Genomic DNA, 13,198 nt, shown 5'->3' on the forward strand with positions numbered 1-13,198 from the left:
TCAGCCACAACGCGCGCCCCATTCCCATCTCTCAACACGCACGGCACAGTCGGGCAGAGGCAGAGAGGCAGAGAGGCAGAGGCAGAGGCAGACCTCTCCAAGGCCAACCCTATAAACGCTTGCCTCCCTGTAAAGAAGCGAGGACAAAACAAGACGGCATGTAGTTATAGGACAAAGCCAGGGCCAGCGTGGTCGCAGTCAGCCGGCTTGTGTATAAACCTCGTGTAAATCGTTCTTCTCGTCCTCCGACCCCCTGGCCGTAAAGCTCGATCCCTTTCCTCGTCAAAGTCTACCTGACTGTCCGCTCTACAAGCTCGCGGTACATGGTCTTGACATCCTCGACGTCGGCCTTGAGCTCCTCGACGAGCTCGCTCTTCTCGCCCAGCATCTCCAGCGTCGTTTGGTATCTCGAGTCGAGGTCCGACACGGCCTCTTGCAGCTGTGGCACCTTGTTGGCTGCCGTCTTGGTCTCTGCTAGGTCCTTCATGAGGCCCACCATGTCGGCGCGCGCCTCGTCTCTCTGGTTGCACACCCGCGCCATTTCCTCCTTGGCCGCCACCTTTTCGGCCTCGAGCCGCCGTATCGCCGCGCTCATCCTCTCGACCAGTTGAACCGACGGCCCTGCCGCTACCGTCGACGCGGAAACCATATCCTGGGCCAAGTTGCGCGGCGAGGAGGGCGCCGTGTCGTCGACGCCGTTGTCGCGCTCTGCCGTCGGCGACTCGCTGGGGGCCTCAAAGGGCGAGAACGGGACCGGCAGCGGGCCCGAGGCGACCGACGAGACAGCGCTGAGCCGGATCGGGGGCTGGCTGGAGAGGCGTCGCATTGACGACATGAGGTCGGCCGGACTGTCGGGTATACTTGCAGCAGGCGTAGGCACCCGCCGTAGCTTGCCGGGCACTGGCAAGCCGATGAGCTCGGAGCTGAAGGTGCGAGACACGGCCAGTAGCGGAGAGTCCGGTCTGCTCTGGTGGCCCCTGAACGTTGCGCCCGCCACGTCGTCCACCCAGTGCCGCCGCTCCGCCTCGACCGTGTCGTCCCTGCTGGCCGTCCGTTGCTTTTCCTTGTCGAGGTCCGCCCGTGCCTGCTCCAAGGCCTCCTCGGCAGCCTTGCGTGAGGCGTTGGAGGCTGTCAGCTGATCGCGGCAAGCCTCCAGCTCCTGCCGTGTCGCAGCAAGGGCTGGCTGGGCGTGCTGGAGCTCATCCTCGAGGTGTCTGCCGCGGCTTGCCTGCAGGGCGTCAGCATCTGGGCAAAAGAGGTCCTTTCTTTGGCCGACGAGGGCCGACTTACCGCATCGCGGGCCTTTTTGCGCATCTCTGATTCCCGACGCTGGGCCTCGTCCCTCTCCCGCTCGAGACTGGCTGCCTTTGCGAGGAGGGAGGACTCGATGCCTTGCCAGTTCTCCTGTGCCGAGGCGTATTGCGACTGCAGCGTCTCGATCTGTCGGAACATCTTGACCTGGGCCTCGCCTCCCGAACCTGACGAGGCCTCCTCGGCTACCGTCCGCATGGCCTCGAGCTTGCTCTCCATGGACCGCAGTTCAAGCTGCAGCTCCTGCTCGACGATGCGACCCCTCTCTGCCGCCCGCTGGAGCTTCTCGCTCCATTCTATGCTTTCCTGGCGCGCCTTGTCCATGGACACCTCCTTGTCCGTTTGAAGCGCCGCAATCGTGTCCTCCAGCTCCTTTTGCTTTTCTCGCTCAGCGGCCAAGGCCTTGCTCAACGCGTCCGCGCTGGCAGCCTCGGCCTGTTCCGCCTTGATCTTCATCTCCTGCTCTAGGCGGCGACAAGCCTCGTCCTTCTTTGTATTTTCCCTTTTCAGGTTGGCCACTTCCCTCTGCAGAGCTGCGATGGCTTGCCGCGTCTCTTCCTGGTGCTTCTCGTCTCCCTCGACGCCGTTCAAGCGGTTGCGCAACGACTTGGCCTCCGACGTGGCCTTTTCCTTGCTCTTCCTGAGCTCCTCGACCTGTTTCTCGTGCTCGGCCATTTGCAGGCGCAGCTTCTTGATGACGGCGCGGAACTTTTGCTCCGTGCCGGACAGTTTCTGACCCTCGTCCATGAGCAGGGCAATCTTCTCGTCTTTTTCGGCCAGTTTGCGTTCCAGGCTGCCCGAGGGGGCGGAGGCGGCGGACTGCTTGGCGGCATCGATGGCGTTTTTGGAGAGATACTGGATCTTTGATTGCAGTGAATCTATTCTTTCGACGTATTCTTGAATCTCCTCTTGCTGCCGCTGATTGGCCTCCTCCAATGCCTTTGCCAGGTCGGACAGATCAGCCGGCTGGACTATGGACTCGATGGGCGGTTGCTGTTGCGCCGGAGCATCGAGATTGTCAGGCCACGGCGCTGTTGGTGGTTCCAGCGCCGCGTCGCCGATGGCCGTATCGTTGAACGGGTCTCGCGTGGGTTTCTCGGCGCTCGCCATGAAGGGTTGTGCCTGCGGCTCGGGTGGAGTCGAGGCATCGGCGGCGTCTGGTTCGGCAGCGGCTGCGGCTGCGACAGTGCCGGGCGAGAGCGTGCTTGGCTCCTCTTTGTCCGTCGACGTGCGCTCCATGGAGCCTCGGCTGGCTTGGTCGAGAGAGCTGCGGGGAGAAGCTGCCTCTCTGCCGTCGGGGGTGTTCTTGCCCGCCATGGCCCTGGCCAGCCTGGCCTGAAGGCGCCCATTGGCACGGCCAGAGGGCGGCGGCGAGTTGGCTGCTCACGAAGACGAACATCAAGAGTAAGCCAAAGGCTTGAGGGGCAATCAATGGGGCGGACGACAGAGCAGAGGGACAAGAAACGAACCAGGGCTCGGTCTGGCGGGCGCGGCGGGATGCGCCGGCCTGCTGCTGCTCCTGCTTGCGGCGCCCTGCAGCCTGGGGTCGTTGTCGGTCTCGGCCAGTATGTTGTCGAGGCGCGACTCGACGCCGGCGACGGCCTGGGAGAGAAACGAGCCCCATTTGGACGGCTTGCCCGGCGCAGCCATGGTCGGGGCGCTCGACGGCGGTGTGCGTGTGTGCGTGCGTCTCCCTCTCGGCCACCCTGCTGCAGAGGGGGGGTTCGACGTTGAGGGGGCGAGGCTGCGGGTTGCCGCCGCGCTTGGTGGTGGTGGCCGAGGTGAGGATGGAGGACGAGGGGCGGGAAAAAGGTGGTCTGTCGCTCTTTGTCTTATGGCGGCAAAAGGAATGGAACATTTTCAACGTTTTCCGAGTCACGGCAATCGAGGTATCGAATTGCGGGTCATACAAGGCCAAGCCGTCGACAATTGCCTGTTGCCTGCCTAATAAGTAAGTCACGGCCTGTCTTGAATAAGCGACGCCTTCTCAGCACGCGTTGAAAATGCCGTCTTTATTCCCGCCTTCGCCTTGCGACATGACATGACATGACATGACAGGGGGCCGGCATCCACCATTCACTATTCACTCCTCCTCCTGGCAGCCTAGCATCCTAGCTAGCTTTGTCCATGCAAGTACGGATAGTATCCGTAAGCGTCCCCGTCATTCTGCAGCGACTTAGCCAAGCAAAAAGGAAACAAGGACGCCATCTTGCTCTGAGACATCTTCACCACACGCCTCGCATAGACGATATAAACGGAGGAATTCGAGAGCAAGAACAAATCATGTGCATTGCAGCAGGGTATCCAAACGCTTGCTGATGGGCCCATCACGCCACCGCTCCCACTTGATCCAAGCATCCAGTCTCGCCTCTGCCCAACGAGCCCCCAATCGACAAACCGTGAGTCCTGTCCAGCAAAAGGGGGTATCGACCATCAAGCTGCTCCCAGAGCCCATTGGCAGCAAACAAATATTCTCTCAAGCATACACGCCCAATCATGTCCGCTCGCCCAGCAAGCAGTCCTTGTTGCCTGATCACTGCCTAATGAGCCAACGCCCACACTCCCCCCCCCCCCCCCATATCTTCATCCCGTCAGCTTTCTCCACCAACTGCTTCGCGGAGCCGCGTCCATCATCGTCGAGTTTCGCCGGCTCTGGTGCCGCTCGTCACTCCCCTCGGAGCCCCCCGCGCGTCGCTCTTCGCGCCGCCGACGGTGCCGCCGCCGCTCGTCCGTCTCGTCGGCCGTCACGTCTCCGTGCTTAGCTCGACGCTTGGTCCTTCGAGCCTCGCGGCGTGCCTGCTCCTCCTCGTCCGGCGGCGGTGGCGCGTCTGAGTGGTCCTTGACCCACGACGACGTCCCCGAGTGCGGCCATGCCGTCGTCCCCTTTCTGCTATCGCGCTGGCCATCTCGGGGAGGGTATCCATGTTCATCTCCAGACTGCTCTCCGTGTCGTCGACTGCTCCTTCGTCGGTGCATGTCGCCGCCGCCGCCGCCTTCTCCGGCTCGACCCGCACGTCGTGCCTCCCGCCTCCGACGCCGCTCACCCTCATCTTCCGATGGGTCGACTACCTGGGATCGTCGACGCTCCTGTTTGGCAGCAGCACGAGCTTCCTCCTCTCTCTGAGCCGCAAGGGTTGCTGCTTCCTGCTCCTTGCGCAGGCGTCGTCGCTCCGCTCGCCGGGCCTGCCGTTCCTCCAAAGCACGACGTTCCTCTTCTTCACGCTGGCGAGCTGCGCGTTTCTCAGCCCGGCGGGCGTCCTTCGCCCCTGCCCGGCGTGCCTCGTCCTCGTCCTCGCGCTTCCGACGTGACCGGCGCCGAGCCTCGTCCTTGGACCGCCGTGATTCCTCGCTGGCCTTCTCAGCCGCGTCATGCTCGCTCCGGCGTGTCTTGCGCGCAGAGGCGCGACCCTCTCGATCCGTGTGGACGCCCAAGTCGCCGTCATGCCGCGCGTCCACTCTTGCCGACTTGGGAGTCATGAGTCCACTGAAGAGTCCTGCGAAGCCAGACTTCTTATTCACTGAGCCTCCCCGTCTTGCCGGAGTCTCAGAAGGACCTCCGGGCTCCACCATCACGATGTCATCGTCCTGTGACCTTTTGGACCTCCGCTTCTCCCGCTTCGGGGCAACGCCATCAATGTCGCCATCCGGGGCACCCACCATGACGATGTCGTCGTCGTCGGGCGGCGTCATCTTGCGTGGCTTCTTCTTGCTGCTCGACTTGTCGACGCCCAGGATCTTGGCGGCCTTTGATGACATTTCGGGCATCTCATCTGGAGGCGGAGAAGCCAACCCGTATGCGTCGACCGAGTAGCGACGCGAGGCCTTGGCATCGACGTTTACTCTTCTCTCCCGAGTCGACATTGTTCTGGACACAGGCGGAGTGCTGAACATGCCCGGCATCCGGGGTCTGGATGGGGTTTTGTCTGCTTTCTCCGTTCGCTCTGCCTTGTCTGAACCCGAATCCTTCGACGATGTCTTTTCGGCCGAGCGCTTCGATGTCTTTTCTGGCTTGGACTTGGACGACTTCTTCTCCTTGGGCGGCGCCGCGTTCCACCGAGCCCACGACTCGCCGTCATCCTTAATCTTTGCCCGCTCCTTCTTGAACGCTCGTGGCTCGGGGGGTGGCGACATCGACAACGGCGGGTCCGGAACGGGTGGCGGCGGCGGCGGCGGGTCGTCTGCCACAGTCTTCGACTTGCTTTTCTTGCTCTTCTTCGAGGATTCCTTTGGTGCAGGGTCAGCAATGACAACAATCTCGTCTTCCTCATCGTCTGCCGGAAAGCTTCCAGGCAGCTCCGAGGACTGGCGGCTCTTCTTGGATGAAAAGCTGTACTGCTCGGCCCCGTCCATGTAGTTGCTCCTCGTCTTGGACTCAACGCTCTTTCTGTCCTCTGTGGGCGGTGACGGCGCCGGCGGCACAGGGTCATTCTGAGTGAACTCAAAATTCTTGAGCCTGTCTGCAATATTGCCCTTAACGGGCTTTCGCGCCGTCGCCGCCGACTTGAAGCCGTCACTTGCTTTGAATAAAGACGGCGAACCATTCCCAGTCATGACGTCCACGAAAACTATGCAACGGTTCAGCATTCCCACTCCAGCTCATTTTGAGTTGGCAACAAACCATTCTTGGGTTTCTTTGGGCCGCTGCCGACACCCCAGAAACTGAAGGCATCGTTCGTTGTCTTGTCGTTTGGCGACAAAAGCTCCTCCACTTGCTCCGCATTGAGCTCCGGCTCCGGTTCCGGCTCCGGCTCCGGCGCCTGGACATCTTCAGCTGGCACTGCATCCGACGTCTTGGACTTCTTATCCTTCTTCTTGTCCTTGGTCTTGGAGGAGCTCTTCTTGGCCTTTTTGGCGGCCTCGGCCTCTGCGGCCTCCTGTGCGGCCTTCTCTACCTCCCCGGCGGCCTTTTCCTCTGCTTCTCGCGCGGCCTTTTCTTCTGCTTCTCGAGCTTCTGCTTCCCTGGCGGCGAGTGCTTCTGCTTCTCGAGCAGCCTCTTCCTCCGCCTCTCGAGCAGCCTGCTCTTCCGCCTCCCGGAAAGCCCGCTCCTCGGCCTCCGCGAGATCCTCTTCGTCAGCTCCGAGAGCGGCCTCCTTTTCGGCACGCTTCGCTGCGTTCTCGGTCAAGAGACTGAACCTATCTGCATCCTTCTTGGATAGCTTGCCCTTTTTCTTCTTCTTCAGTGTCAGTGCAGCAAGGTCCTTCTCTTCTTGAACAATGACAGCAGCCTCGGCCTCGATGCGAGCCTGCTCCTCGGCCTCGTGCACATACTGCTCTTGCACTGCGCGTTCCTCAGCCTCTTTCGCCTCTTGCTCAAGCCTCTCCTTTTCCGCCTCCTCTGCCTCTTTCGCTTCCTGCTCAAGCCTCTTCCTCTCCGCGTTCTCCGCCTCCTTGGCCTCCTGCTCAAGCTTCTCCTTCTCGGCCTTCTCGGCCTTCTTCCTCTCCTTTTCGAGCTTCTTGAGCTCCTTGTCACTCAACTTGGGTTCCTTGTCATTCTTTGATTTGCCCTTGGTCTTTTCCTTGCTGACTACCTCGTCGTCTTTGTCTTCGTCCTTGGACTCGAGCTTCGTCTTGGATGTTGAAGGCTCATCCCACGGAATAGCGTCGGGTTCTCCTGCTTGATCTTCAGGCTCAGTAAAATCCATAGAGGGGGGTGTTGGAACAGGAGGAGGCGGGTCAGCAGAGGCCGCGCTGTGGGGTTTGGACTTCTTTTTGCTGGATGGAGCCCGAGCCCAGGCGTCGTCCTCGGCCCCCTTGTCCTTGGTCTCCTCTATAGAATTGGGTTGGATTGTCTCACCAATAGTCTCATCCGAAACCTCCACCGGCTCGTTCTTCGACTTGTCCTTCTTCTTCTTCTTGGTGACCGCGCCCCAGATGTTGTCGGCGGGCTCCTCGATACTGTCAGGCTTCCAGAGAGGGTCGTCTTTGCCCGCCTTCTTCCCATCTTTCTTGCCGTTTCCCCAAGAACTAAAGAAATCGTCGTCGCCAGTGGCGTCGATAGAGGTCTTGGGCGCCTCACCCGAGGGGCTCTTGTCCTCCTGCTCCTCGAGCTGGATCAGGTCAGACGCCTTCTTTTTCTTCTTCTTGGACGTGGAAGCCCAAGTATCCCAGACCTCGTCCTTGGCCGCTTCTGCGTTGTTCAGCTCTTCTTTGGAGGACCGGTCTACATTTTTCTTGTCACTCTTGGCCTCCGCGCCCCAGGCGCCCAAGGCGTCGTCTGCTGGCTGGTTGCATTCTCCACTCAGAGACTTTGACAAGGGCTGCTCCTCCTCCTTGAGATCCTCGAGGGCCCCCTTCTTCTTCTTTTTCTTCTTGTCCTTTGCGGTCCCAAAGACAGTAAACAGGTCATCCTCGTCCTTTTTCTCGGGCTCGGGTTCTGGAGCAAGGACTTCAGGGATGGATTCGGGCTCGGGTGTGGGCTCCGGAACGTCTTCGACAAGACCCTTCTTCTTCTTCTTCTTTTTGTCCTTTTTGGAAGTCCCAAAGTCGGCCCAAGTAGCTTCCTCGTCAGGCTTCTTCTCCAGGCCATCCCCCTCTTCTTTCTCAACGTCCTTTTCAGGTTTGGGCTCAGCATTCTCGGGTTCTGGCGGTGGGACTGGTTCGACATCTTTGCCCTTCTTCTTCTTCTTGCCAGTGCCAAATGTGCTCCAGAAACTGTCGTTTTCCTCTGTCTTGTCTTGGGACTCATCTGGTGGAAGCTCAGGCGCGGCGGGCTCGAATTCCAGTGGGGGCTCAGAATCGTCAAAGGCTGATGTCTTCTTCTTTTTCTTATCTTTCTTGGAAGTTTTCGTGCCAAGGCCCCAAATGTCTTCATTCTTGACATCAGGCTCCAAAGTGGGATCCTTGGGCAAGGTTGAGTTCGGCTCCGGGTTCGGTTCCGGCACAGGATCGGCGGCCTTGTTTTTGTTTTTCTTGCCCTTCTTGGTGGCCGCGGTACCCCAAACGACCTCGGGTTCGGGTTCTGGAGGAGCTGGTGGTGTCGAATCAGTGACAGAATGTTCCTCTCCGGAGGCCTTCTTCTTTTTCTTGTCTTTCTTGGAAATGGCCCATTCATCCCAGGGCTCACCTCCTTCAATCTTTTCAGGCTCGGGAGCTGGCTTCTCTTCCTCTACAGGCTCTTCTTCGATGGCTGCGGCACCCTTCTTCTTCTTCTTGCCCTTGGCGGTACTAGCAGTAAAACAATCTTCTTCTAAGGGTGCGGCTTCTGTGGGATTCCCGGGCTCGGGCTCGGGCTCGGGCTCGGGCTCGGGTTCTTGAAAGTTCTTTTTGTCTTTCTTCTTGGTAGACGACGCCCACCCCCAAGGGTCAGACTTGTTGTCAGCTGCGGGCGGCTGAGCCTCCTCCGTAGCACTGATACCCCAGGCACTTGTCTTCTTCTTCTTGTCCTTCTTGGAGGTGACGGTAAAGCCAGGGCCGTCCTCCTTTGCGTCGTTGCTGACCTCGGGTCCGGCCTTGTCATCGGCATCAGCGAGAGCATTAAACGTGAAGCCAGGTTTGTTTTTCTTGTTGGATTTGCCGCCCTTGAGGTTCCACGGGGTCGAGCCGGAGTCGTCCTTTTCCTGGTCAGCAGCACCCGCCTCACCTTCATTGCCGCCTTCGGCGCCGGACCATCCCCAGCCAGTCCCGCCGGCGTTCCATTTCGAGCCCCAGGATCCAAAGGAATCTTTGGCGCCAGTCCCACCGCCTGAATCATCGCCTAGTCTGATCTCTTGAAACGCGTTGCCATCGAGATCGTCGTCGGGTTTGCTCGAGGCAGGTTCGGGGTCGGCATCGGCATTTCCCTTCTTGCCCTTTTTCTTCTTAGACGGGGCGGCGAATCCCCACTCGTTGTCGGCCTCGGCGTCGCCTGCTTTGTCTTTGTTTCCGTCCTTGTCCTTGTCCTTGTCCTTGTCCTTGTCGTCGTCGCCGCCGCCGTCTCCATTTCTGGCACTTCCACCGTCTCCGAAGGCGTCGCCGCCGCCACCACCACCACCGCCAAGTTCTTCGCCGCCTTCGTCGCCGCCTTTCTTGTCTTTGCTGTCGTCGCCAGCCCACTTGTTGGTGTTGGTCTGCCCCTGCTTCTTCTTCTTGCCTTTAGCTTCCGAGATGCCTTGCTGCGAGCTCCAGTCCACCGAAACGTCCAGGACGGGATCTCGGAAAAGGTCGCCGCCGGAGTGATGGCGTCGGCGCTGGGCAGTGGCTAATGGTGGCGGAGAGAGGCGGCCAGGGCAGGCTGGCAGTCGCTGGCGCGCCGTTGAGCCTGTTTCGCTGGGATCTGGAACTTGGTCGCAGTCTTCGTCTTCGGCCACCTCGAACGCTGCTGGTAGTCGGGAGAACCATCTCGGCAGGAAGAAGTCGGTGGCCCGTAAAAGCTTCTGGGGCCGTGTATGGGGCGACGTCGAGGTCGCGAATGTCTGTCGGAACAATGAAGGTTAGCAGTGACCGACGCCGACTAGACAATAGTGTGTCTCCGCATGAGCGAGTGCGACCCGCCCGCCGGCCCGCCGAGGCTGGACAGGCTGAAGAAGTTTGGCGGAGAGGATTCGGGCGGGATCTAGGTTGCGGGTAAAAGTGGCGGCGGCATGCAACAGATGGCTGGCACAAGCTGCGCAAACGGCGGTGCAGCGAGCTGAACGTACCTGCGCGTTTCGCCTGTCGACAATCCATGCGAGGGAGATGAGTCTCAATTGAGCATGCAGCGCAAGCTCATGCCATCTAGTCGTCGAGGCGCGGGATCTTGACCGGCCGGGACTGCACCGTATGCAACTTGCGGGCAAGGCCAGAACCTCGGGGGTGGCCATTGTGGAAGTTGGAGCTCGTTTGGAAGCAGACCGACGACGTCGCAATCATCGAATCTGCCAGCTCGAGGCTCTGGAGCAGGAGGAGGGGGGAACAACGGTTGTTGGGCGTGGGGTGGAGACGATGGCTGGCGAGCAGGCGACGTGTCGGATGGTTCCGAACCGCGATGCCGTTGGCCAAAGCCGCAGGGGCCAAGAGGTCGATCGATGATGGATGGATACAAGCCCAGAGCGGGGTTGTTCTTTGTTCTTGTCAAGTTGAGAGCGAAGCCGGTCGCTGTGATGGCGAGGGGCGACGATCTCCGCTGTCCAGACTGGGGGGTTCGTGCTGAGCTACGGGGAGCTTGCTGCCTGGGCCGAGGATTGGTACGGACAAAGCAGATGGTGGTGGTGTGCGTTGCGTCTTTGTCTTTGGCCTCTCATGTGACGACGGGTCGAGGCTGTCCTTTGACGAGGTTGTCACGCGTGCCCTTGGTTCTGGACGTGAGCGACCAGAGAGCAGCGGAGCTCATGGGGTGCTGGCTGATACAGCGATAAGACACAAGAGGGGCGAGTACAGTACTGCCAGCGAACGCGTCGGCCGCGAGAGCTTGGACTGAGGCAGAAGACAATGCGACAGAATACGGCGATTTTTTGCGCAAAAGAACAAAACCCCTAAGAGGAGAAAAAATAAAATCCAGAAACCTCAAGGGGGTTGGAAAAGGGTGATGCAGCCACTGGGATTGGGGAGGACAAGGCGATGGACACTGGCATGGGCAGGGAACGAACAAGCACGTGAGCAAGGGAGCCAATGAAGCCCTTGGCCTGGCTGGAGTGTCGTCGAATAGACTTGCAGCAATCAAGATGGATGGATGGACGAGGATAGACATCCACCACAGGAGAGTATGCATACACATGCTTGGTTGCACCGACCTGGAAGGGTGGCGGGCGTCCGTCACGCAAGCAACGCCGGGACTGGCTGGCCCTGGCCCGGGATGTACAGTATTGCAGGCGCGGCCAAGAATCCTTTTCGCCCTTGTCTTGGGTCGTTTTCCTCCTTGCCTTGCGAACGACGACTCCATTTTCAGATACTGCCGTCTGTACGGATACGGGCTCATATGTACCTACTGACTGTGCATGCTTTCTGCGGTGTCTCTTAGTAAGGCTCCGGGGTACAGAATGGTCGAGCTCGCAAGGACCCGTTTCCCCGTTTCCAGATCTACCGGCAGCCATGGTATGTCCCTTGTTGTTCATTCATGTCAAATCTCGATATCTCGGGCGGCAGATGAGCACCCATACCTCGTCGTCTGACGCTTCGTCTCTCGTGAGCACTCCCATGGCACATCGACCTGTGACCTCTGGTCTCATGAGAAACCACTAGCCTGATATAGCGCCACGCTGCCCATGCGTGAACCAACTTCAAGTTGGATGTACATACGTATGGGGTGGGGAGACAACTCGCTCTCCCTGCTTTCCTAGGTTCGGTCCATGACACCTCTCCTGCGCGGGAATCTCTCGAGCTTTTCGTAGCCCCCCCGCACATCCTGGATACTCGGGAACGGACACAGACGGGGTGACGAGACATTGGACGTCCGTGAGGTAGCAATACGCGCTGCGCTGGGCAGCCATGCGCCGGCCCGCAGGTACCCCCTACTCGTGCTGGAATGGATGCGACATCCCTCGTCTCTAATCGCTCATCAGCATTCGGACCAGGGTACTGCCATCACCGCACAGAGTCGCTTTTACCTTAGATTCCTTACAGTAGCCTACTGGTCGAGGTAGAGTTTGGTAAAGAAGAAAAAAACTGCAGGTACCCAGCCAGCAGCTAGCTGTCTGCCATCCGGGTCGACCAAGGCAGGCCTTGGGACCGTCCGGAGGCGCTCAGGGTACAACGTAGTCGCAGCTACCTAAGGTAAGGAAGGTACCTACTCTGTCTTTGTACTCTGTACTCCCCACTCCGTACCCGCCCCCGCATCAGCCCCACCCTCAGCATCCCGCTACAAACCCCCATCTGTCAGTGGATGCAACTTTTGTCCCTCACCGCCTCGAACCACACACACCACATTTTAAGCGTGGCTGTGAAGACTTTTTTCCCTTTTACAATTCCCGTATACTTGTATAAGTTGAGGGGGGTAGGGGTGCGGGGCGCCCATGGAAAGGAAAGATGGGAGCGCTAAACTAAAGTGTGCGTTGTCCCTTAACTCAGCGAGATGCTTCGTACAGCACACATCACAATGCATGTCTTCTCAAACCGGAGAGATCTCGGCAGCACAAGGCTGGCAAAGAGTCCATTACCCCGTTGCAAACGCGCACACATGCACAAGCACATGACTGCCCACCCTTTCGGTCTACAAATCCCCCCTCCCATCAAGCATAGGCTTCCAACGGCATCGTCGCCACGCTCGATTCTACTCGTCGCCGGGTACTTAACACCAAGTCTGCTTCTGTACTTCGTAAAGCCTTCGAGCTTTCCGTCTCGTCCCGGCGGTCAGACCCAACGCCTTCCCCCCGTCTCAGCTACCCTCGCCGTCTTGTCCCCACCGTCGACTGATGCCCGACCCGATGCAGCCCCTCGCCGCCCTGTCCGAACTCCGTCACCGCACGGCAGCAGACTTTTATCCCCACCGCGTCTCATCCATCCATCCATGTCATCTGCAGTGTCTACCATCATCTCTCAGAGATGCCTCAGCTCGCCGGCGATGCGAAACCAAATTCTTGTTTTTTTAAATAAAAAATGTACAGTGCGTCTGTACCAAGTGCCTACACAGGTCCCTTCATCTACCCGCTGCACAGCTGTCTCGCAGCGTTCCCGAGCCCTCTCTCTTCTCACCCTCCCGGGACTAGCACAGGCAGGGCTTTAGCGGAGCGTCATGCAGAGTGTGCGACACAATTGCAGCCAAATCGACGATGCGTGCCTTTCGCCGCCGGCCTAGAAATGCCTCACAGGCCATGGGCCGCCGCGCCATTGTCAAAGACTTGCTTTTTGACTCGCGTTTGTGCTTCTCGCGCGTGGCAAACGCGTAGTAGACGCGACAGCGTCCCAACCTCTTGCGCCCCGTAGTCAATCCGATCCCGCACAGCCGTAAAGCAATGTGGGGAACACCCGGCGACATGCGTAATCCCGTTTCGACCGG

The 13,198-nt window shown here is 59.4% G+C and overlaps 2 protein-coding genes across 2 annotated transcripts; both read right to left on the minus strand.

Annotated features, from left to right (window-relative positions):
- Positions 1-289: 289 nt before the first annotated feature.
- Positions 290-2,961, minus strand: HRG_07785 (TATA element modulatory factor 1 TATA binding domain-containing protein; the record flags this gene model as incomplete). Its single annotated transcript, XM_044866256.1, has 4 exons — positions 290-1,228; positions 1,291-2,564; positions 2,622-2,690; positions 2,781-2,961. The coding sequence occupies 4 exons, from the start codon at positions 2,959-2,961 to the stop codon at positions 290-292; spliced, it is 2,463 nt and encodes an 820-aa protein (XP_044718145.1).
- Positions 2,962-3,894: 933 nt separating this feature from the next.
- HRG_07786 (uncharacterized protein) lies at positions 3,895-10,088 on the minus strand (the record flags this gene model as incomplete). The annotated part of the gene is made up of 3 exons (XM_044866257.1): positions 3,895-5,876; positions 5,930-9,701; positions 9,927-10,088. The coding sequence occupies 3 exons, from the start codon at positions 10,086-10,088 to the stop codon at positions 3,895-3,897; spliced, it is 5,916 nt and encodes a 1,971-aa protein (XP_044718146.1).
- Positions 10,089-13,198: the final 3,110 nt, after the last annotated feature.

Source organism: Hirsutella rhossiliensis (genome assembly GCF_020360975.1).
Source record: "Hirsutella rhossiliensis strain HR02 chromosome Unknown scaffold00009, whole genome shotgun sequence".
Classification (NCBI taxonomy): Eukaryota; Fungi; Ascomycota; class Sordariomycetes; order Hypocreales; family Ophiocordycipitaceae; genus Hirsutella; species Hirsutella rhossiliensis.